At 36.6% G+C, this 23,302-nt stretch overlaps 1 protein-coding gene across 1 annotated transcript; it reads right to left on the reverse strand.

The window, feature by feature from the left end:
* Positions 1–1,105: 1,105 nt before the first annotated feature.
* On the reverse strand, positions 1,106–21,830 carry LOC108681399 (signaling mucin MSB2-like). Its single transcript, XM_018170416.2, has 4 exons — positions 21,549–21,830; positions 9,344–9,435; positions 3,326–4,436; positions 1,106–2,782 (listed from the first exon to the last, which is right to left on the reverse strand). Exons 1-4 carry the CDS (start codon positions 21,612–21,614, stop codon positions 1,880–1,882), a joined length of 2,172 nt encoding a protein of 723 aa, XP_018025905.1. The 5' UTR covers positions 21,615–21,830; the 3' UTR covers positions 1,106–1,879.
* Between the last annotated feature and the right edge of the window lie 1,472 nt (positions 21,831–23,302).

Consider the following 23,302-nt stretch of genomic DNA (forward strand, 5'->3'; position numbering starts at 1 on the left):
AGCATTTGTGGGTCGCCGAGAGTAGTTCCTCAGGCCAGCATCCTCAGTGTAGAGCTACGACGCCAAATTTAGTTAGGTCATCGGAGTATGAGGCGATGTTACAGGCAGGAACACTGAAGAAGCCGGATGAACAGTCAATCATAAGTGCCGGGAAGATTCCTGACTCTCGCGGCACGGTCCTGAATGGACCTTCACCCAAGGAGGGGGAAGTGCACGCGCACCAATCTCTATGGTAGCTGCTGATACAGCGGTTCAAGTAGCGGATGCAGTCTGTCCCCCGATATTTGCAACGCCTACGCAGCACGGGGGAGGACCTACTATACTTTGACCTGCGTTGCTGCCGGGGTTTCTCGCCGCCATCGGGGTTCCTCTGGTCAGCACCTTAAGCGTCGAAAGGCTTGCTACACTTCCAAAAAATTATTGCCAGCACAAACGAGTTCATACAAATTTATTAACAGCAATTAAAGTTGTCCATGAATGTAATTCTATATCCTCCAAAACATCATTTTGAGTTTTATCCATTCTTACGTTCTCTTGTCTGCTTTTGGTGCAGCCTTTTGCACCATCGGCACCAGCATTTCGTCATTAACCTGAGTGAACTATAACATTTCAAAGTCATCCTTTACCTATAATAAATTAGAAGGAACTGTACTTCACAGTAAGCTAATGACGTATTAAGCGTTTTTTACGAAACAAAACAATATAATAATCAGGACTCTAGAAGTCGATATTCTGAGGATGAAAGTTATTCACACGTATAAATAAATCCATCACTGCAAACTTCTATTTCTGCTGGACAGGATGCAGTTAAGAATTTTGTTTTTACGTAGCTTTTTACAATCTATATCAATAATAATGCATGTAACTTATAGATGTCGATGTTGCTGAGATATTTCCTATCGGTCGAATAGTGTTATAGGTAATGTGTCTTTGTGCTAAATGAAAATGTACTGAACAATAAATAATTGCATACATTTTATGCGTAAATGCGGAGAAATGAGGTCTTCAAGCAATAAAGAAATTTAATTAAAAAAACCTAAGAATGGCGCACTGAAGAAACTATGTTATTAAATAAATAAAGAGGAATAATAAGTTATTCATATTGATGATGCATTTTTTAAATGTTTATGCTATGTACATCTGTTGCAGAGTTATCCCCCATTTTTATCCCCAGGTTAGGTAAAATAAACAAAAATAGTTCCTAAAACCGCATAGGGATAAAAGCTAATTAAGTTCACTAGGACGGATCACCGATCAATGAAAGCCTAAATAAATAATTACTTGCCGCGAAAATAAAAGAAAATGTGGTAGAGAATAATGGATAAATGCGCCCTAAAATTGTCTATTCTAAAGCTACAAAACGGGGAGAAAATTTGTAAAAGAAAATTTGTGAGAAAATTAAATTTGGAAATTGCGAGAAAATTCCAAATACAACAAGACTACGAAACTTGTGCACTTCGACTGGACAAGTTTTGTTATTTGAGAAATATTTTGTAAAAGACTTTATTCCTACAGAACTGAAAGCACATTATGAAGTTTTCTAAACAAGTTTTCAATCAAAGTTTAATATAATTAGACAAAAGTTGTTATACTCCAACATAACTGAACAACTGAGCTTAAAAATCGGTTTGAAAAACGCTTCTGTATCCTTTCATCCGCTAAAATGCTTCAACTGATAAATATAAATGAAAATCCCACAAAGATTTCAAAATTGTTCTTCATGAAAACGATCAACAAGTGACACGACTTCAAGTAGTTGAGGAAGATACACTAAAAAAGTGGTATAGGCGGGAAACAGTTTTCACGACATAATTGCATGAATCTACGAGTTTAACTTATTCATACCCTAACTCGGCGCGCAAGTAAACAGTGTGCCGTGTTAAGTAATCCAGCATAAGTAATCAACCACACCCGGCCACCAGAAGATGAAAAAGATAACAAAAAATGGGCAAGTGTAAATAGGAGGTGCCGTCACGGCAGTTGTGGTCGTGACGGTAGCCGGTGTAGAGGTGGTTGTCGGTGCAGGCGTAGGTACTATAGGAATGATAGCAGTAGTTGGGGAAGGTGATGAGGACGTCGCTGTTGTGGGTGGTTCGGAGGTCGTTGATGTGGTGGGAGTTGAGAACGAGGAGGTCGAAGTCTCCGTGGTAATGCCTGAGGTCATTGTCATGGATGTAGTGGCCGTAGAGGATGATACGGAAATAGTTGAAGATGAGGCACCTGTAGAAGTAGCTGTGGAAGACGTTGGGACAGGAGTGGTATTGGTTGTGCCAGTTGTACTCATCGTGGAAGCCTCACATGTCACAGAAGTTGATGTCATGGTTGTTGTTGTAGTAATAGTGGTTGTAATGATGTTTTGCAGGCATGCGTCGTTTGCTGGGAACTGGTCAGCTGCTTGACAAGTCATATTTGTGTTGCTGTACATAGTTCCCTCGGTAGCGCACCGACTTAACACTTGTCGGTACGAGGTGCTGCCGCTCGCACCGATCGGGAACAAACACGAGTAATACCAACGGCAGTCGTTGACGTTCGCGAACGTTCCCAAAACCGAACACCGGGGAACAGGAGGAATTTTGGCACATATTTTTTCAGTTATGAGGAATTCATTTCTGGTTTCGCATGCATTCAATTTAGGCAAATTGGAACCATCGCACTGAAGGTATGAACGAGGGTCGAATGGATCAGGTTTTTCCTCAGTCACTCCCGGGATGCAGGAGCAGTTGGTCTGTAGACCAGGTTTGCAAACCCCTCCTCCAAACGCAGGGTCTGGGTAACACGATTCCTGTAACAAAGTTGTGGTTATTGAAGAAGCATGAAGAGTAAAAAAGGAAGACATCATCACAGATTAAAAAATTGAATTGGTCAGCAATCAACATTAACCTTGCGCTTTTGCCTAAATTTTGAAACTGTAACTTAAGTAGCTAGTAAATAAAAAAGTATCGAAAGTGCACGATCCGGTTAAATTTAATAAATGCCAGGTTACTTCTCTTTCGTGTAATTCCTCACCTCAATGATTAGTTGATATATATTAAGGGGGTTGCAATATCGATACTTAGTGTTATCTCTGTTGTATCAGATGCAGAGCAGACATTGGCTAAGAGACTATAAGTTGAGTTACTAGGTTGATGAACGTACACGAACGCCAAAACTGCTGAAATTTTGTTAGGTAATTTTTGTCAATCTAGATGAAGCAAATTGCGATTTTCCAAAACAATATTCCAATGAGCTGTAATTTATTTTTTAAGCCTGCAAGCGTATCTAGACATACGTCAATTTAAGAAGCTATCCAGTTCTAGAACAAAATTTTATCGAGAATATTTCCCACCTGAGGGAAGGCGCATGCCTGTACGAAGGCTTTTGAGTCTATGCAGATGACAGACAAGGAGCACGAGGCGCAGCCAAACTTAACACGAGGATCAATGCAAACGTGATCATGTCTGGGAGCTCGGACTGGAGTTGGAGGAGCCGGAGACTGAGTAGCTCTTGTTTCCAGATCAGACCGAGCGTTTGCATTCTCTTTGACGTGGAATTTCCATCCAAATTTTGGTTTAGAGTAGAACGAAGAAATTGATGTTGCTGGCCAACTCCTGTTATAATCAAAATCATGTTCCGTGATTTTGATTGGTCGAATCTGGTTATGGGCTTCTTTGTGCGTTGGCAAGCTGTTTCTATGTTTAGTTTGTAGCCTGTAGTGCTTCTTCCTAAGCTGAGTTATGTCATTTGAACTCAAAATTACACTGCTAGCTGATTTACCATCCAGCTGTCCATCTTCAAGTTCTTCGCGGTCAGAAATGTGAGAATATTTTACATTTTGCCTCAATTGAGGGCCTCCATTAGTATTTGAGAAATTTTCAGATTTGACAGCTGATGTAGACGTGAGTTTATGCTTTTCTTCAGTGGGTGAGTTTGAACTTGCCGTGATTTCATTTCGCCTCTCAATAAGCTTTCGAATGTCTTCTGCAGTTATAATTCGAAGTTTAGTTTTTTTATTGCTTACATCAATTGGAGTATTCAAACTTTTCGGTCCAGCTCCTACGTAGTCTAAAAAAGCGAAATTCTTCTGACGATTGATTACATACCGACTTTGTGACTTATTTTTATTCAAATCCAGGTTTGACGCTATGAAAGCATTTGGGTTTTCTGTGTGTGCCTGATGAATCTCGGTTTTTAAATCTTCGTGCGTGGAAGATTGCCTTTCCTTATTTGCACCTTTAAATCGTTCACGGAGCTTTTGAACTGTTTCATCCACGTGTCCTGTACCAACGGAGTCTGGATCAAGATCTTCTCGGCTCAGATTCGGAGCATAAAACCAACGAAGAAACCTAGAATTGTCGCCTCTGTAAGAACTTTTCTCCATTTTCGTGTACTTTGGAACGATTCGAGTGGCCGATCGTGGATGGGAGTTCCATTGTGGCTGAGTAGCAGCTTGCTGGGTTCTGAAAGCACGGACAACATCAGTTTTGCGAATGAATTTTTATGTACGTCAGCCAAAGAAAGAAAACCATTGAAATAGAAAGAATGATAGCCCACGTCGACTTGAAGCTTTCGTTTGTAGGTTCTTCTACATAAACTATGACATGGCTATGCAATTGCCAAGCTCGTCAAGCAACTGTCAAGTTCGTCAAGAACTTACGGATGCGTTGAACTTTTCCAGTGCATATTATTATTACACAAAGTTTTGCCACAATATTCTCCTCAAAATTATAAAGGAGTTTGAGCATGAAAAATATCATAATCAAAACAGTGGGAGACATATAGTTAAAGGAAATGAAATTAGAACAAAACTTATGGTAGATTAAAAAAAAATTTAGAACGTAATTTTTTCGTATTTAATGATGGATCGACACATAAGTCATAGAAATGTTAAACCATTAGGCGCAATTATTAGTGAAGCGTTGATTGAATAAGTCTAAAATTGGGCCACAGTTTACCGATGTAATCTATGATCCACCTGCGGTGTCAACGACGTCTTCGCTAGGCCCTGAAACCCGGAACAGGTCTTATCCACAACCGCCACTACCTCGCTCTCATAGATCAGATCAGCCTTTTAGCGTGGCACGTGGTGCCTCTAATTTCTCGTTCAGTTACTATCAATGATGTGCGTTAAGATCTACTCCGGTCGAAAGCACACTCCAGCGACGAAATCGGAAAATCTTTTGAGAAACAATTCAGAGAATTTATTCGGAAAAGGTTACTTTGTGCCGATTTCTCTAGCCATTCTGCATGTAATCGGATCAGTGTGTTCTCAGACACGTGAAGGCGCATATTTCTCTTGCAATAACTTGATCCCAAGAACAGGTGGGCTTCTAGATTGCATATGAGTGACGAAATCAACATGCCTGTATAATATAACTTGTCAAATCGCTTAAAAATAATTTCTTTTTCATCACTTATTTTTGTCACAGTTCCTTAACATACTTCACCACAAAAACGTTACGAATCTTATTCAAAATCACAGCCGATCACGAAGCAATGATCGAACTAATAATTAATTTCAGACATTCGAGTGATCATGGCTACCAATGCGGCATTCAGCGGTGATCAAAATCCGCACTGCCTGCCCTTTTCCCCGGACGGCCTACAGTGCGACTCATCTACGCAAGATGTTAACGAACGCAGTTTTAAACGTACTTCTAGTGTGCATTTATCCATGGTTATGGTTTGTTTGGGGTGGCTACCGACACTGTCAACACCGGGGCCCTTACCCTACACAACGATTGTCAGTCGTACTTGGTACGTAATTATATGTTATATTTACCACTGGTTGAACTTTATAGGTCACATTTTGAATCTCGTTATTCTGAGTGATTGTATGAATTTATTTTAAATTTCACATACATGAGTGCAGCTGCCATTGAGGAATGACTGACTCATGATTTCAAAATACACGACGATGAATATTTCGGACCTTTGGCAGCTGTAAAGTGTGAAATCAGCAAGTGACGCGGTGATACTAAATTCAAATTTAAAAATGAGCGAGGGTGACTGAATTATGTTCATTTTTTGAGTTAATATCCCGCCGGAGACGATCAGGTAATAATTCGAGGACAGAGATAGTAGGAAAAGAAACTTAAGAGCAGCAGTCCGTGACCCAGTCTGAGCTAATGGCCAGCTGATGTTTGGCAGGCCCGTACGTTTGCTGCTGGCAAACACGATTGCTCGGCCAACAGTGGCAGAAACCATTTCAAGGAAGCAGAAGACGAGCAGCAAGATAACGAAAAAAAAATCCAGCAATGCCAGTAGCAGAGGAATGAGCTCCTTTTAGTATCTGGAATTTTAACTGCCATTGATTAATAACTGACTTATAGATTTCACTCTGCATGAAAATGGCATAAACCACTTCGCGTCATCGTAGTTGAGACTCAGTGTATCAGTACCAAATTATCAGAAATATCTGTCGACAAATGTATTACCATCTTGATCGAGTTGCCCTGCATTAAACTTCCAATGCATCAAATAGATTACGATTTCAAATGATTGCGAACCATCGCAATTTCAGTAGGATGAATCTATAATTGAAATATTAAAATGCCGTCGCAAAAACGTTTAATCAGAATTTCAAAGCAAAATTTATGCATCAAATTTCCCCTGAAGAAATAATAATAATAATAATTTCGAGATACTGGTAGTGAAATTTTGTACAAAATTATAAATTAAGTGAGAACTATGCTACGTAATATTCTTGCGAGAAAATGTCTAAGTGGAAATTTATCATGATCGTGTGATAAATTTCTTATAATTATTTAGAAATGCTGATCAATAAAAGATTATAAGATAATGCGTGGCTAACTTAAACTTAGGAGTATAATTTGTATTAAAATTAAGCATACTTTAACGGAAATGATTTCGAAGCATAATTTGGTCCATTATGCTTTCAAAACTTGTGCATGAATATTGTTCGGACTAGTGGCTGCTACTCATCGCAGTTCTCGTTTGAACAAACATGCAGCGATTGCAGCTCTACTCTGACTGGCATGTCAGCTCCCGACCTCTTAACCCTCATATGGGATGTCAACCAATGATTTTTTTTTAACTCTTTTTAACTTCCTTCATTCATTTCTATTCTAACTATTATGTTATTTTTATCCAATTGATGGTTTATTGTTGGTTGTTTATTGGTTGACTTGGTGCATTTCTTATCTATCATTTCCATTATTTTACTTTTTTTCACTTAGGTACGCATGTACAATTTGAAACCCTGCCTTCGACCGAAAAAAGAACGGAAAAAATTCATCACTGAGCAACGAAAGGAGGGGCTGTACAGGATTCCCCCCTTCATTAACCGTGCCGCGGCCAGAGTAGACTCAGCTATTTCAAAAATAAAATACCCACAGCACACGCAATATATGTCTCACTATAAATTTTTCACAAGAAGAAACTTTCCAAATTATTTGAGTCGAGATTTCTTATCGCATTTACGAATTTGATTGCATGTGTTTTTCATGAAAACTCGATTAATGAACGGAAGGAATCTTCCGCTGAATTATTATCTCTTTCTTCACCATTCCGCCATAACAGATCTGATTTCAGGCTAATTCGAGAACATTCTTTACAGCAAGGCTCCACTGAACAGTGATTCTAAGCAATAATTCAAGATTTATGGTACATTCATTCGAAGAAGATTAGAGATTTATGTTGCATACACAGTTGCCTTATTTTGCTCGAAAAAACAAAATGTTTCAGTTTCTCATTTCGTATAACAAACCCAACTATTTCGGGTGATTGTACAATTTCCAGGATGTTAATTCCCCAACTGTAATAACTCGGCAGCGATCGAAATTAGAATTTCGTTTGCGTGATTGAGGAGATTTTGTGATTTAGGATAGGGTAGCTACTGACGTTATTCACCCCTACATGTCAACAACTGGAATTCCGTTATATCTTTGGTTAGCAGTTCAATGCATCGCTTTTTTGTGAAATTAATTTTATTTTCCATTTTATTGGAAAAACGTTCGTGATGATGCCTTTCTGATTTAATAATTCGATTAACATGGAATTTTTAGCCACCATGATGTCATTCCTACAAATTTTAAAACGTATGAACAATAAAGAATGGAGATAATTGGAATGAACACTTAGTATAAATAATGTGTAGAAAGCAGCAGGTTCGCGTCGTCAAGCTTTTGTGGCATTCTAAGTTTCATAAGTTACTCATTGATCTTAACTGAGCAGCTGAAATTTCAAAAATTTAAAACAGTTAACTACCGAGTATTTAATGCAAATACATGTCCAAGGTGATGGTGTAGAATGGGTTTTACAATTGAAAGGAATTTTTTAATGTGGAACGGTTAAAAAGTTTTCAGTTATTTTAGAATGAACAATATTTCTAAAATCCTTTCTTACTAAAACTTTAATTGCATAAATCCTTAAAAGTTGATTGTCTTGAAAATAATGATTAATAAATCATTAATAGAAATAGAAATAAATCATTAATAGGATACAGAATTAATGATAATGATAACTTAGAGGAAATTTATAATAAATTTTAATATAACACACGAATTTAATGACGCGTGATAATTTAATTGATAACGACTTTAAAATAATTCGTAAATAAAATAATAATTGAATGTATCATCAAATTTTAATTTCTAAGAATAAAGGATCGTGCATTAATTGAAAATATAGTTTATTTCAATAAATACATGGGTTTAAGGAAACTTGATAATTTTCTAGTACATTATGAAAAAAATTTAGTTTGATTGCAGATATTTGGGGAATTATAAAGTATACATATAAAAGCTGATTTATTCATGAAGCCTTCCAATAAAGGATAAAACATCATTAAATTTAAGTTTGAATTCTACTGCCAAAATACAACTAGTGACAATTTATTTGAAAAATCATTTCATAAAATTAACTCTTAGAGGCGAGAAAATTGTTGGCAAATTCATTCAACGTTCGCATTCAAAGTAATGTTTACTGATCAATAAATTTAAGTCGGCTTGAAATTCCACTGAATGCAACTGAAGCAATATTCATTTTCTATCGTCTGAATCCTCAATTAAATCAATTGAGAAAACAATTGTTACCTTGCCACAAGTTAAGCGTATTTAATAATTTTAATTTCGAGCATTAAAACAATCCAAAAATGTACCTCTCAAATAAGTTTCTTCTATTTATATTCGTTATAACATTAATTCCTATTTTATATCTCCTGTAAAATTTTGCCCTTTTACTGCCTTTAATTTTTTTAATTAGATGAAGGTTTCGCTCTGGAATGTCATTCTCGTACAAGTGCATGGTCTAAAATCGTATCACTTTTAAGAGATAATAAACTAATGCGAATTTGCAATGAATATACCTTTGTAAATGAGTAGGAATCTTAGTTAGTATCACTCACGACTGATCGGGGAGCACAGCGATGTCGTGAGGACTCAGCGATCTTTCCTGAGGTAGCAGGATCCTCGGTTCCTGTAGCGCTGATCTCACGTCCTGAAAAACATAAATCTAAATTAAAATGATTAAATCGTTAATAATGAATGAACATGTGTTAGAAGAATCTTTTAAATTCATGATAATTTACGAGAATCTTCAAGATTTTCTTTGTCTAACGAAATTCCAATGTCCATTGTCGCTCCATGACTTGAAATTAAATACAATATTAAGGTGTAATAATCCACTGAATAAATAAGTTTTGTTGAAATGCAATAGATTGTCAAGCGATTCAACCAACAGATGTTAATTTTATATTATCATAGACACAAAAAGATCTACGTAGAAAAAGCTCTTCTAAATGAAATCAACAAATTCGATTTTTTTAATTCTAAAGAAAGTGATTCAGAAGATTGTTATTAACGGAAGGCCGTTTCATCAGGCAGGGATACAGTTATATCCAGCAGGTGTAGAACACATGGCGCTTCGTTGTGGAGTAATTAACAATCATACACTGTTAGAAAAAACGGTGAAAAAACGGTCCCACTGGCATTCTAGTGGCCGGTCGCCCCGTGAAAATAAACTGTTTCGCCGTTTTTATCAGATGTTTTACGGATTTCTAGTGTTAAATAAGAATAAAAACGGCGACACGCTGTTTCTTTTCACGTGCCGACCCGCCACTGAAACGTCGGTAATGCCGTTACCGGTAGTTTTTCTAACAGTGTACCTGCTTTATAAAAGCATCAGGGTTGCATACCTGGCAGTTCTTACAATCAGCAAAATTTGCGATAACATCTTCGAAGGAATTCGCAAGACTGATCATGCAATCAAAAATCGGATTCACAACATTTTCATATGAAAGATAGTTAAATATGTATGTTATCAACACAATCAACCATGTGCTGCTGAATGGCTATATATGGACTAACCACAGATATGTTCTTATATTATATCAAGTTTAAATTAATTTGGCGTCGTAAAAGTTCTATTCTTATGCAGTTTCTTATTGTGATGAATGTACGTGGGTCTCAAATGCACATTAATGGCTTGCATCGTATTATTTATTTTTACCGAATTTTAATCAGTCTTTTGATAAACAAATTGAAAAATATTTTCCTTCGTCCGTTGCCTCATCACTGCTCTTCATACTACAGATGTATGGCTCATGAATCCCTCGTGGATTTGCTCCGCTACTAAGCATACTAAGTGCTAGTTTTTAAATAACTTTTTGTTTTATACGGCAATGCAATCCAATTATTCAGATAAATTTTCATTGTGGCAACAGTGTTAATGAATGTTAAATAAAGCAATGTGTATTAATATTATTCAATGTCAACAGTTCTTCTCTCTTTTGTCACAAGCAACATTGTACCGGCCAAACTATCCGGTGCATGTTTTATTCGTTTCTAGGCTGGTTCTTAGATTAAACTCAGGATCTTCTATCCTGCCGGATTTTTGCACTTTCTCTGAGCTGGACATGGTCGTGTAAACTTTTCCCAATCAACTAATGAGATTGAAACGAATGTTCATTATAGTTGAAAGTCGTTGATTTAAACGAAGTTTTTAAAAGTCCTGGTGGCAGCCAGTAGGATAAGTTTTTAAGATAAGATATTTATTTAGTATTTTAGTAGTTAGGAATAATATTTAGGAAATCATATTGTCAGGAAAACGTAAGGTTTTTACAGAAATAATTACTATTTACCGTTTAGAAAAATCTTTAGAACGGCGTGCGCTGCTACAGTCGCTAAGACTATGTCACTTACAAATGCCTAAACTTCTTAACAATCGAAATTCGGATTGCACTCGGAGTCGCCCTGGGCTCCATTGACCCGGCGTAGAGGTGAATCAGGTGCAAATCGGCCACTTAATCTTTTCGGCTGTTAATTAGGAGCTTATTGCAGGAGTTGATTGCACGATGAGTCTGCGTAACATAAACAAGAGCAGCTGCCAGGGCCTATACTTTAAAAAAAGTTAAGAGATCGTAAGTTCATCAGCCAATCATTGACGGCCCTTCAAGCAAAATCCACCAATCATAGACAAGAAAATAGAGCGTAAGTACTTACGTTCACTTAGCGAATTTTGAAAGTCTGGTCAGGCTGTCGCATGTCAGACGCTGGAATTTGGACGAACCATCACCAACTCCCACTCATGGAATGGCGTCGATGTATATGTTCACGCGTGTGTTTGTTTAATCATATGATAGAACGACATGAGAATTGACTTAAACAATTTTTTAGCTCACGTGGTAGTTACATAATAATTTCATTTATTATATGACACAAATATCTTAATTTATATTGTTGTAGCCTATTTGATAAGCACAGGCTGTTTGAAGGTATGGGGTGTAGGAAGAGAAAAATACTTGATAAGGACGTGGCAGTAAAAAATTTATGTGTGTTAATGTCATTCAAAAGGGAAAATTGCGAAAAAATAATCAGCAGCTTCATTGCTGAGAATTCAATGCATTCTAGTAAATCGTATTTCTTTATTGGTTTTAAGTACACAAACTTTTGGACAAAATTCGAACCCGACCTTTTCATGATTAAACTCGTCAGCACTATTACGAAATACATACTAATTTTCAAAATTTTGTGAATTTAAATGTCTAATTAGATGATTATAGTTAAAGTTTAGGAAATAAAATTATTTTTCGTTAGCTTGCAGACCAACATTATTTATTTCCATCAGAATCTCGATAGAATGTTTAGAGAGAAGAAAAGTTTGGGTCTCATGTGAAGTGAGTGGAGCACGATTTAAAGTGCAATATATATAATATATAGCACATGCTACATAAATTGTTCGTTACGAAATCTGGCGATATTGCTTGATTATCCTTATATTAATATTAATCCTCATGAATATCTCGTGAGGATTAAAAAGCCTTTGGCTTCCAAAAATGGATTGACATTTTTTTTGGAGGTTCGTCAGTTGTGCTAAAAAATCTAAATTTAGAAAAATTTTACATTTCATTCTTTCATGCAATTGGTTTTTTGTGCACGATTGTTTAAATGTTGAATATGAACACACAATTTCCAAAGTCGGTAAATGTTCTCCAAGACTTAAAGAGGAAAAAATTACTGGAAATGCATCCAAAATGTGACCACCTAGTAAAACTTAATGAACAGACCGAAAATCGACAACAGTTCATATCTTAACAGAAGTTACAACAATTCATGCCAACTACTGAAATGCCATCAATCGAATCAACTATTCCACCGAATGATTGAGAAATTCGTTTCCTCATTGATTAAGCACGAAATTTATTGGAACCGTCAACGAAAACCGCAAGATGAATCCTACTACCTCCTCCGAGCTGGCACATCTGCCGACGATGACGCAGCAGAACGGTTCGTCTCATGTGCCTTGATTAACGACCCCAGGTTCGATGGTGCACAAGAACTTCTCGATTAATTGCATTTCACATGAAATTGATCTTTTGTTCCCATGCAATTTGAACTGTACAGATTCTTTGATGGAAATTTTAGGAAGCGGGTGGTCGGCGGACCAAGAAATTTGCTTTCCGTGTAGCGGCTTTCGAGCTCCCAGTAACTGAACTTTGGGTGAGGAAAAAATTCAGCATAATAAAGGTAATCGTAATGTCTTTGTAGGCATAGAAAGTGAATCGAGATGCAATTCATTGTAACTTCAAAGTTGAGAACTGATGTTCATCGTAATTTCTTCGCAGTGGAATGAAGTTCCATATCGGAACCTCCTCGTATGAGAATGAAGTTCAGTGCTAAGTCCTCGAAATACAGTTCATCGAAAGGCCCACTTGAGGAGAATGAAGTTCATGATAACTTCATTGCGGAAAAAATGAATTCTTTTGACGTTAATTGTACGAGGAGTGAATTCTTTATGACGTTCTAGTAGGAGAAATAATTAACGTACTTGTAAAGATTTCATAGATGAACTAGCTTTGCTAAAAGTCATCGTGAAAAAATGAACCAGCAGAAAATTCTATTTTCAAAACGAGAGTATAGCAACCGAAGAACTACATATCGTCGCGTCGCAGAGCATTCGCAGATTATATAATAAAATGTATTTCAACAATTCATATTTACCGAGCTCCCTGAATTATCTTTAGCGAATTCAATTTATCGTAAGTAATAATATTTGATAACTGCATATATTTAAGACTGCTACTCAAATTTGTGACAAAATTAAACTTTTTAGCAAGTCCGGTGCATTCTAACGAAATTTTAAAATAAGTTTAATAATAAATGACTGCAACATTTCTCGATAGAGGACATTTGAGTATTTGCAATTAAATATTCTAGGATATGGATAACCTAAACCTGCTTCGAAAGATTGTACTTTTTGTTTAACTATCGCCGCACTCACACGTACGTCTAACTCGTCTTGCTCGGTCAGCACGGATTTCGAATAAAAACCTGACCACAAAAAGATGACCGGAAGCGAATTAATGAAAACCGAAGCGATGCGCATGCGCAGCAGCGGCCTGCGCACGATGATCCTTTCAGCGAGTGAGCTCGCTTCTGTTGCACTTTTTCTGGCAGATCGTTTCCAGAAGTTTTTGCTAATTTTTTGTTGCGCGGATTTCCGTGATTTGCGGGACTGATCAGGGCTCGGTGCAAGACGCTACTCTCGCGCAGACTTCATTTGTCTTTTTGAGTTTGCTCTGCAATTTACCGTCACTGCCTAAAACTTTTTGGGAATGAGTTTTAGAAAGCACGTTAAGTCGGCTGGAGTGAACAAGAAATTTGTTAGCGGGATGCCGTCTATGCTTGCCACGCGCTTAGCAATGCATTATATATACGAATGATAAACTTCAAATAACTGATACGTAATTTCGATCGGCTATGTCCGACAGCGCACCCAAAAAATTTTTTTCTCAACAAGATGTCCTAGTTGAGTTACCGATCTTGTCTTATTTTATTATTACACCACATTTATTTATTTTGTAAGAAGAGGTGTGTCCTCCATTTCTTTCATTCAATCGCGGTTTATATTAAAATTTTTGCTGTTTTATTTTGTGTTGTGGTATTCGCCTTACAGAAAAATCGGGCAGACTTAATTTTTTCTCAATTCCCAAAAGTAACGACACCAACTTTCACAGAAAATGTAATATATCCTGTGTGAGTTTTTTTAATATCTCCATTATGTAAACGCACAAGAGACAATAAGTAGCATTTCTAATTAAATTCAATATTCTTGCTATTGAGAGTGGGTTTCCAAGTTCCAAACAGCGCACATGATAAACATAACTAAACGTAATTCCGCCCACTGGATTGACCCGAAAGTTCACACTATGTTCCACGTTCGAGTACATCATAGCCGAGGTACAGTTACGGCACTAGAGTTTGTCCTTGCGAATCACAATTTAGGTTGCACACAAGTACATCAAATTGTAATGCCTCGAGCGGCGATCAACAATTATACGTGTTTCCAGCCTGCATGAAATGTGTTCAATAGAATAGAATAGAAGTGTCGGCGTTGAAGAAATAGGCCCAATAGAAATAGGCCAATAGAGTTCTCTTTTTTTCAATATTTGGGTTTGTGCGGAACTTTTGAACTTAAGAAGTACACAATGACGGCGTTGGGCGTCGAATTTGATTTATGTTGACCCACGTTCACGGGTAAGCAATTCCTGGTAAATAACCTTGTCCTCGACTCGAGGTATACACGCAATTGACCTGCCAACCCAGGATGCCGCAGGAAGACAGTAACATCAGTCATAATACTGCTCGAGTCACGGCTCATAAAGTCTTCATAATTCACCTGCGTACTTTCATTGACGGCAGACCTTCTGTAAACCAGATCACGAACTTATATCGATGTTTTTAATTCATTAGGTTTTGCAATGCCGTCCGCTTCATGTTTTTAATGAGCCGTTTCATTTTTTGAGTTATATCAAGAATCCGGGTGCTTTTCTCAAGTTTAATAATCATTATTAACAAAATATCTTTCTCAATTTATACGAACAATTAATGTAGGAGGTTTTCAAGCAAGCTATATTCTTTTAAGGCGCTCGAAAGTAATTTACTTGTCTTCGAACACGTAAGAAATATGCTCAAGTCTTTAACAACGACGTTGAACATGTCATGCTCGTATGGACTAGACGAGCTAATAATAACAACTTTTTACACATAATGTTTGTTTTTTATGTAGCTAATAATAAAAATGTTTAACTTAAATTTGCTGCCGTTTAAATAACTGCTAAATAATGGTTTACCGACGCTCCAGCATCATATTTATGGCTCAAAAAATATAACTCAGTACTCACAGCTGAGTGACAAGAGAGCGCATTTTCTCGTCGACGAAAACTTGAGGTCACGGACAGACGGACGGACAGACGGACGGACATGGCGAGCACAATAGTGCATTTTATCCATAAATGAGAAAATGCGCTAAAATGGCCGAATAAATTTGGACGAGGACCTACATACAAATGACATCTCTAAATCAGGCTGACAGATGTTCTTGTCATTTTAAGGTCTGTTGATTAACTAATTTATATTTAATTAGGCCGGAACCTGGTTCTAAATAATAATAATTTATTCTAGACTAAATCTTTCACTGGTTTATGCTAGGAACCATTATTCTGGGTAAATTTTCCTAGTCTACGTCCCTCAAGAGACAAAGGCTCCGGAGTCCAGACTAAATGAAATAATTTCGAGTCGAAGTCTCGACTTCTTTTAATAATAGTTTATCGCAGCATTAAGTTGATTCAATGATCTCATGGCGAAGCGTTGACCATACTGTCTCGGAGCCTTGACCTATGCAAGTAAAGCTTCACTGAGCGTACTCACTACGTTGAGGGCTGGAGGTTGTGAAGTGTTTTCTTGTGACACACATAAGGACAAGTGTGTCACTGCCGCTACTGTACACCTTGCCATCGTGTGTGCACAAGAACCTTACGCCACATCTGCCATTCCAAGCATTTGCTCGACATGGAATGCTGCTGATTACTTAGAATTTTTTCTGTTAGGTTAAAAAGCGTCTCAATATATTATTATATCCTTAACTTTTTGCATGAATTATTCATGTACACTTTGTCAGCTTAACTTATTTGAATTTGTTCAATTCAAATGTAGTCTTTTTCTGAAGAAGGTTTTACTCGTAAACAACAGGCTGAAGTTAATTAAAATGGAGAAGAAATTTTTAACCGATAATTATCGATAAATTAGTGCGACAAATAAAAACAGGGAACTGACATGCAGGATATGGAGCAATAACGAATACCTCCTGTGCTGTTAATGGCCAAATAGCGTGGCATTAAGGTGTGCATTAAAACATTAGGTTCACTAAGATTAATGACGGGCAACTGATGAGGATGTTAAGGAAGGATGGCGAGTTGATGCCGGCTGACGATGGTAAATAGTATGCTCCTGAAGTGAATAATATGTGAAGATGACGTGTAGACTATGATCAAATATCGAGTAGCTAACCTATTGTTCATGCGCAAATGTTAGGCAGCTTATAGGAAGTTTCAGGATGATGACAGGTTATAGTCATACAGGATCATGCGCAATTAAGGATCCACATGAACAGGCAACATTGTCATGCATTTTGTATGGAGTGTAGCTATACATTAAAAAGTTAATCATTGTTTCTTCTTCTTCTTCTTTTTACTTTATCTTATGTCCAATAACGCATTACTGCACACTCGTGTCTGGCGTATGTGCTGCGTTCAATAACCTGTCTCCGTCCTCGTGTTTTTTTTCAAGTTCATGAGTAGGTGAAAAAATAAACGATCATAGGATTACACAATAAACGTGCAGGGTGGCAGGCATAAACGTGCAGTATGGCAGAAATAAACGGGTAGGATGGTAGGTATAAACGTGCAAGGTGGCAGAAATAAACGTGTTGGATGACAGGCATAAACATGAAGGGTGGCAGGCATAAACGCGTAGTATGGCAGAAATAAACGTGTAGGATGACAGGCATAAACGTGCAGTATGGCAGAAATAAACGAGTAGCATGGCAGGCATAAACGTGTAGTATGGCAGAAATAAACGTGTAGCATGGCAGGCATAAACGCGTAGTATGGCAGAAATAAACGTGTAGGATGACAGGCATAAACGTGCAGTATGGCAGAAATAAACGTGTAGCATGGCAGGCATAAACGTGCAGTATGGCAGAAATAAACGTGCAGGGTGGCAGGCATAAACGTGCAGTATGACAGAAAATAAACGAGTAAGATGTCAGAAATAACAGGCATTGTTAGCCTAGTACTAGTGTCCTCCGCGCACCACCTGCTGGCAGTGAACGTTCTTTTTCACTCAGACTTTCTGGCCTCAGCGCAAGCGTATATGACTCAAAATAAAGCAACAGCAATACGCCATGAGGTGTAATTATATTTAATTGTGAAATTAGGTTGTTATTCTACTGAGAACTATTATTGCCACAAAAAAAATGTTGGTGAATCTAAAGATTCCTTGTAGGATTCTAGTCCTATCATGAACAAAACAGCCTATAAGACGGATTATGAGCCGATATATTATTTATCATTGCCTCTGCATAATAAATACAATTCTTTTAATCAGTTTGTTCTGTAAAGGATCTCCGATGCTAAAGAAATGGGATTAATCTTGCTTCAGTTTTCTAGGGAAACAAAAACAATTTATCCAAATGACGTCTTAGGAGTCTAGACATTTTCCTATTGCATTATCGAAACAAAATCTTGCACGCCGGAACTACAACCACATTTCCTGACAAACCACAAAAGAGCGCGGACATTCTTCCGTGGGAGGGAAAGCATTTGCGAAAACTATTCAAGCAGAGACGTCGGATAAGCATGGCGTTAAACTGACAACGAAATCCAGAGATGTTGATAAGCATAACGTTAAACTGACCTCGAAATCCAGAGACGTCGGATAAGCATGGCGTTAACATGACCTCGAAATCCAGAGACGTCGGATAAGCACGGCGTTAACATGACCTCGAAATTCAGAGATGTTGATAAGCATGGCGTTAAACTGACTTCGAAATCCAGAGACGTCGGATAAGCATGGCCTTAAAATGACCAAAAAATATGACTACTCACTGCAGTGAGTGACAGAGAGCGCATTTTCTCATCGACGAAAACGTGAAATCACGGACGGACAGACAGACAGACGGACAGACGGTCGGACGGACATGGCGAGCACAATAGCGCCTTTTTCCATATATGAGAAAATGCGCTAAAAATCCAAAGAGATGAACCCACAAAATCCAGAGCTGAATTGGATAAGCATAGCGTTGAAATAGCCATGGAAAGACGTGACGTTGGAGGAAATGTCGAACGAAGTGGCTATTCCATTGAACGATTCTTAAATGAATATTAAAAAATAAATGAATAATAAATGAACGATTCTAAATGAACGATTTCTTACAAATTACACTATAAGCTTCTTAGTGTCGCGAGATTCTATTTCTTTTGCAATGGTACACTGCGCATTATAATCAAATCATCTTATATTAAAGATTTTCACCACTTTTAGTGAAACATTTATGATCGTTATTCTGCAGTACATTAAACACTTTCAGCCTCTTAGATCACATGGTACGTTGGGGAACGTTAAAGGTTCCATTGTTCAAGTAAATAACTCGCAGGGTCTTGAGACGATTAATTTGGCGGTTGCCATCCTCCAGTTCTCATTTTATACAATGTTACCTTCTAGCAACATTCATGACGATGTTTTAGAATGATTTCTTTTTATTTTTTCGTAATAAAAGTTTTGGTTATAAGTATTTGATGCAGTAATTTGTGATTTTTAAACGAGTTTAGTCATTAAAGAATTCGTGCACCGTTTTGTTAGCTGTCCATGCATACCGATTCGAAAAAAATTGCCTTCGGTAACCGACAAAGTACTGTACCAATTTGATACAAATAGATTAGAATGATGGGAGTCATGCAGACTTGTGTAACTCTAGCCATCATCAATGAATTGTAATGGAATTTCAGATTTAATTTATACATTATGTACTTTAGTTTTCGGTATTTCGCTAATATTTTTTAGAAAGAGCTCAGAAACTTAGGACGATTACGATTTACTCCTAGCACATATTTTGAAGGACCTTGTTTGAGGACCTTGCAAGTTTGACAGGCCGAAACCAAGTTTTTCAAGTTACATTTAGGAAACATTGTCATTATTTAAAAAAGATTGAGAGACAAATTTTTTAATTTCATGGATATTGAGAAATATAGTACTTGTTTGGAGATCTTCAATACAATCCGCAGAATATACAAAACAGTTTCTTAGTTGTAATTGTTTGGGGCTCTCAGATAGTAATTTCTAAATCATTTTATTGAAACATAATGGCCTGACAGGAGAATTTTCACAAAAAAGTACTTCAAAATTTCACATGGTTTCCGGGGTCATTAGGACGTCTTTCATCGAAGAAAAAAAGCTAATAAACCACAAAAAGAACTTGCATGTCACTCGTTTCTCACAGGTCACTCATTTTCAATAGGTCATTTATCGTTTACTAGTAAGTCATTTTCTACCGGTCACCGTTCCATGTAGTTCACGTATTGGCTTTCAATCAAGAGCAGCTACACAATTTTTGCAATACCGTCACATCTTCACCTCATGAATGTCAAATAGAATTCTTCTATGTTTCCAACATTGAGACGCTCTTCAAAGAAATTCCGTGGGAATTTTCATAATAAAATATTTTGTGCCGGGGTTTTGAATGCTTCCAAATGTATGCTTTTTTTCTTACAGTTCACAATGAAGGAAGTTAGGAAACGCATATCACAGTAAAAAGTAAATACTTGTGCATGAGAAGCGTTAATAAATCATTACAACATTGAAACACCTACCTTCTCATTTCCGGGAATTACACAGTATTTCAGAGAGGGTCCAATCATTGTGATCAAGACAGGCAAAGTGTCTCGAACTAGGATTGAGGAAGCGGCATAAGTGGCTCGATTTCGTTGATGCCTTCCCGACTTTCACTAGGCCCTATATTTTGACTTGTCAATGCTTTTTTCTAAGAGCGCTGTATCCTCTAATTATTGAAGGGATTTTTTTCTTTTAACGCTTGACGGTTACTTTGCGTACCAAAGATGTTTCGTTTCAATACAATATATTTAATTAATTATGACGGAAATTTCTTCTTGTTAATTACGCTATATATTTCAAAAATACAATAGTTTTACATGAATTATTTTACTATCACATATATATATATAGCAAAATTGCTTGAAAGCAATTGTTTACCATTGTATAAAAAGGAAATTCGTTTTCTTAGGTGAAAAGAGTATTTCTATATAAATCAGGCATAAAAGAATTATGTATAGTTTTGTTGTCATTTCTTACAAGCTAACTCAAAAAATAACAAATTCTGCACTCCGGAGTCCACTAAACACAGTTTTAATTCAACACAAATAATCAAATAAAATAGTAGGAGACTTTTAATTCTCTGGCCCTAGTGATCATCTATCAACAAGTGACTAATTGCAAGGGAGTGCTCCATTATATATATCTTCGCCTTATTTTTTGTTCAATCGTTAAATTGTCGCATTTATTGAGTTAATAATGTGAACCTTTCGATGCAGAGTGATGATCTAGGAAATATGAATCACTGTCTCTGAATGGAAGACTTTCTATTGGAGCATCCAAATTTGTCATGACGAGCAGATTGAAAACAAGTATGAGTCTAGCACCCAATTTGAACGCTTATTAAAAACTTAATATCAAGAATTTAACATTAAAAACAATTAAACTGAAATTACTTGAAATATTATTCTTTATTATTGCGACTCGCTTTTTTAAGCATTAATTTTAGGCAAATTGTGTTTTAAATAAATAATTTTATTCATTAATTCAGAGCAGTTGATTTATTTCGTCTGTGAGGCGTATTTCGGCTTTAGGTTTGCAGGCGCTCATTTTTTCACATGTTGACATTGAGAAGCATTATAAAGTGCATACGCCTTAAGTTATGAATGGGTTTTGAAGTTGAGATTTATTCACATTGAAGGTAGTTATACTAAGAAGCAAAATCATAATTATTTTGCGTTACGTTGCGACAAAATAGTTGTTATAGCTTGAATTTATGTTATACTTTTTTGCCGATTATCAGTAGAAATTAGTGATTGTCTTCCTATTCGATGCAGCGTCATTATTCTCGGTACAGAGTCTGGAGAAAGTCAAGATTTTATTTACAAACCTTTCTGATTCTCACTGCAAAGCTAAGGGCAGGTGCTGTGAGGGCCTTCACATTACCTGTAGGCTGGGAGAGGCTGTCTTCAAAGAAATCATCAAAACCGCTGTCGCAATGACTCCAGTCATCTCAGTTGTTGTCGGCTGATTGTTACAGCTCGTAGAATTGAAATTACAGTAAACTATTTTCTTAAATTGTTCTACACGTTGGGCAGTTATAGTAAACAGGCATAAAAATATTACTTGTCAACTATCTTGCTCCTTGTAATGTCAGGTAACGTCAAGTAATATCGTCCCAACCATATTCAAGTCTCAGTTTCGAGGATCATTACACCTTTCGTCTGAAAATCGAAAACACTTTTTTCATAACTTACAGCTCATAGTAGTTCTCGTGAAATAGAAGAAAAACGGAAGAAATTACTTTGCATTTTAGCATTGAATGTCTGCATCAAGTAATTATTTAAATGCAGATCCGGAAATTAAATGAAATTTTTTAAATAAATAAGAATCCAGTCCGCTAAAACAACACACGTATGTGAGATTCTGTTTACGGGCACGATAAGACTTCCAAGGAACAAAACTTTAAACTGAAAGTTGGAAAATAATTGAATAGCACTTGAAAATTACTGAAGGACTTTGATGTGAGGTATCTTTATGATAACTTAATTATTACTAACGAATAATGCCTTCATATAACTAATCCTATACGGCATGATTATGATAAGTGTAATCAAGTATTTTTTTAACCCTTGCCTTCTAACAAAGAGAAAAGATCAATTCAAAGGTTGTTCTTTGAGGTACAAGATCATGATTGGTAGGATGATTCATAAAAGTGAATGATTTAGCTTGTCATGCATATGATTAAGCAACCGCACTGTAATAAGATGCAACACTATGATGGCAAACAGCAGTGTTCGTTGGGTATAATAATTTTTATAATTCCACAAACATTGTGAAATAATTTATATGAAAGGAAACTCGGCAAAGAAAATAAATCTCGTAATTTATTTTCGTCTCATACGATTTGAAGGCTGTTTTTCCCATAACGTTTCTTTATGTAACGTTTTAACGCGACTGTAGAATTAAACGTTACCATTTTCTTTTGATATTTTCTCTTAGGTGCATGAGGTTCACACTAAAATGCATGCACTCTTACAAATGTTGCGATAGTTAGCTTACTCTGACTACTAAGCCACGTTATGGGTATGTATACTTTCCGTATGGTAAGTTGAATTGTTTATCAAACTTTATATTAAGGAAGATATATTTCAGATGTGTTCACTCCTATATAAAGTAAAAAATTCTGAATATATGGCTCTAAATTCGCGTGTTTCTCTGAAAATTTGTGCTCACCAAACAATCTACTAAAGAATAATAATTAGAAGATTTGCACGAAAGACGAATATTCTGTTAACTTTAACAAAAACTGAACATTTATATAATTGTTATTCTTTAATGTTATGATGCTTTTGAGACATACTGTACATAGGTACAGGAGACGCTAGTCAACAGCTATTATTTTATTGCACCGCAGGAAGAAGCTCTGGTTGTTTAAAACATTAGCGACATTGAGCATATCATGGTGAAGTATTTGCATGCTGAAAGGGAAAATAATTTCTCCTTCACGATAACAAGTTTTTACATTTAGAGAATTTTGATGTGGAAAGTAAACGAACACATTTATTTCTTATTCGATTTTTGTGAACGCAAGATAATACGAAGTATAAGTGGCGAGAATTTGGTGGCTGCTTGTATGTTTTTTATCAGAGTACTGAAGTAACTAGTCAATGATCATTCATGTGGTAAACGCTCATCAG

The sequence above is a fragment of the Hyalella azteca genome, unplaced genomic scaffold (genome assembly GCF_000764305.2).
Source record: "Hyalella azteca isolate HAZT.00-mixed unplaced genomic scaffold, Hazt_2.0.2 contig12913, whole genome shotgun sequence".
Lineage (NCBI taxonomy): Eukaryota > Metazoa > Arthropoda > Malacostraca > Amphipoda > Hyalellidae > Hyalella > Hyalella azteca.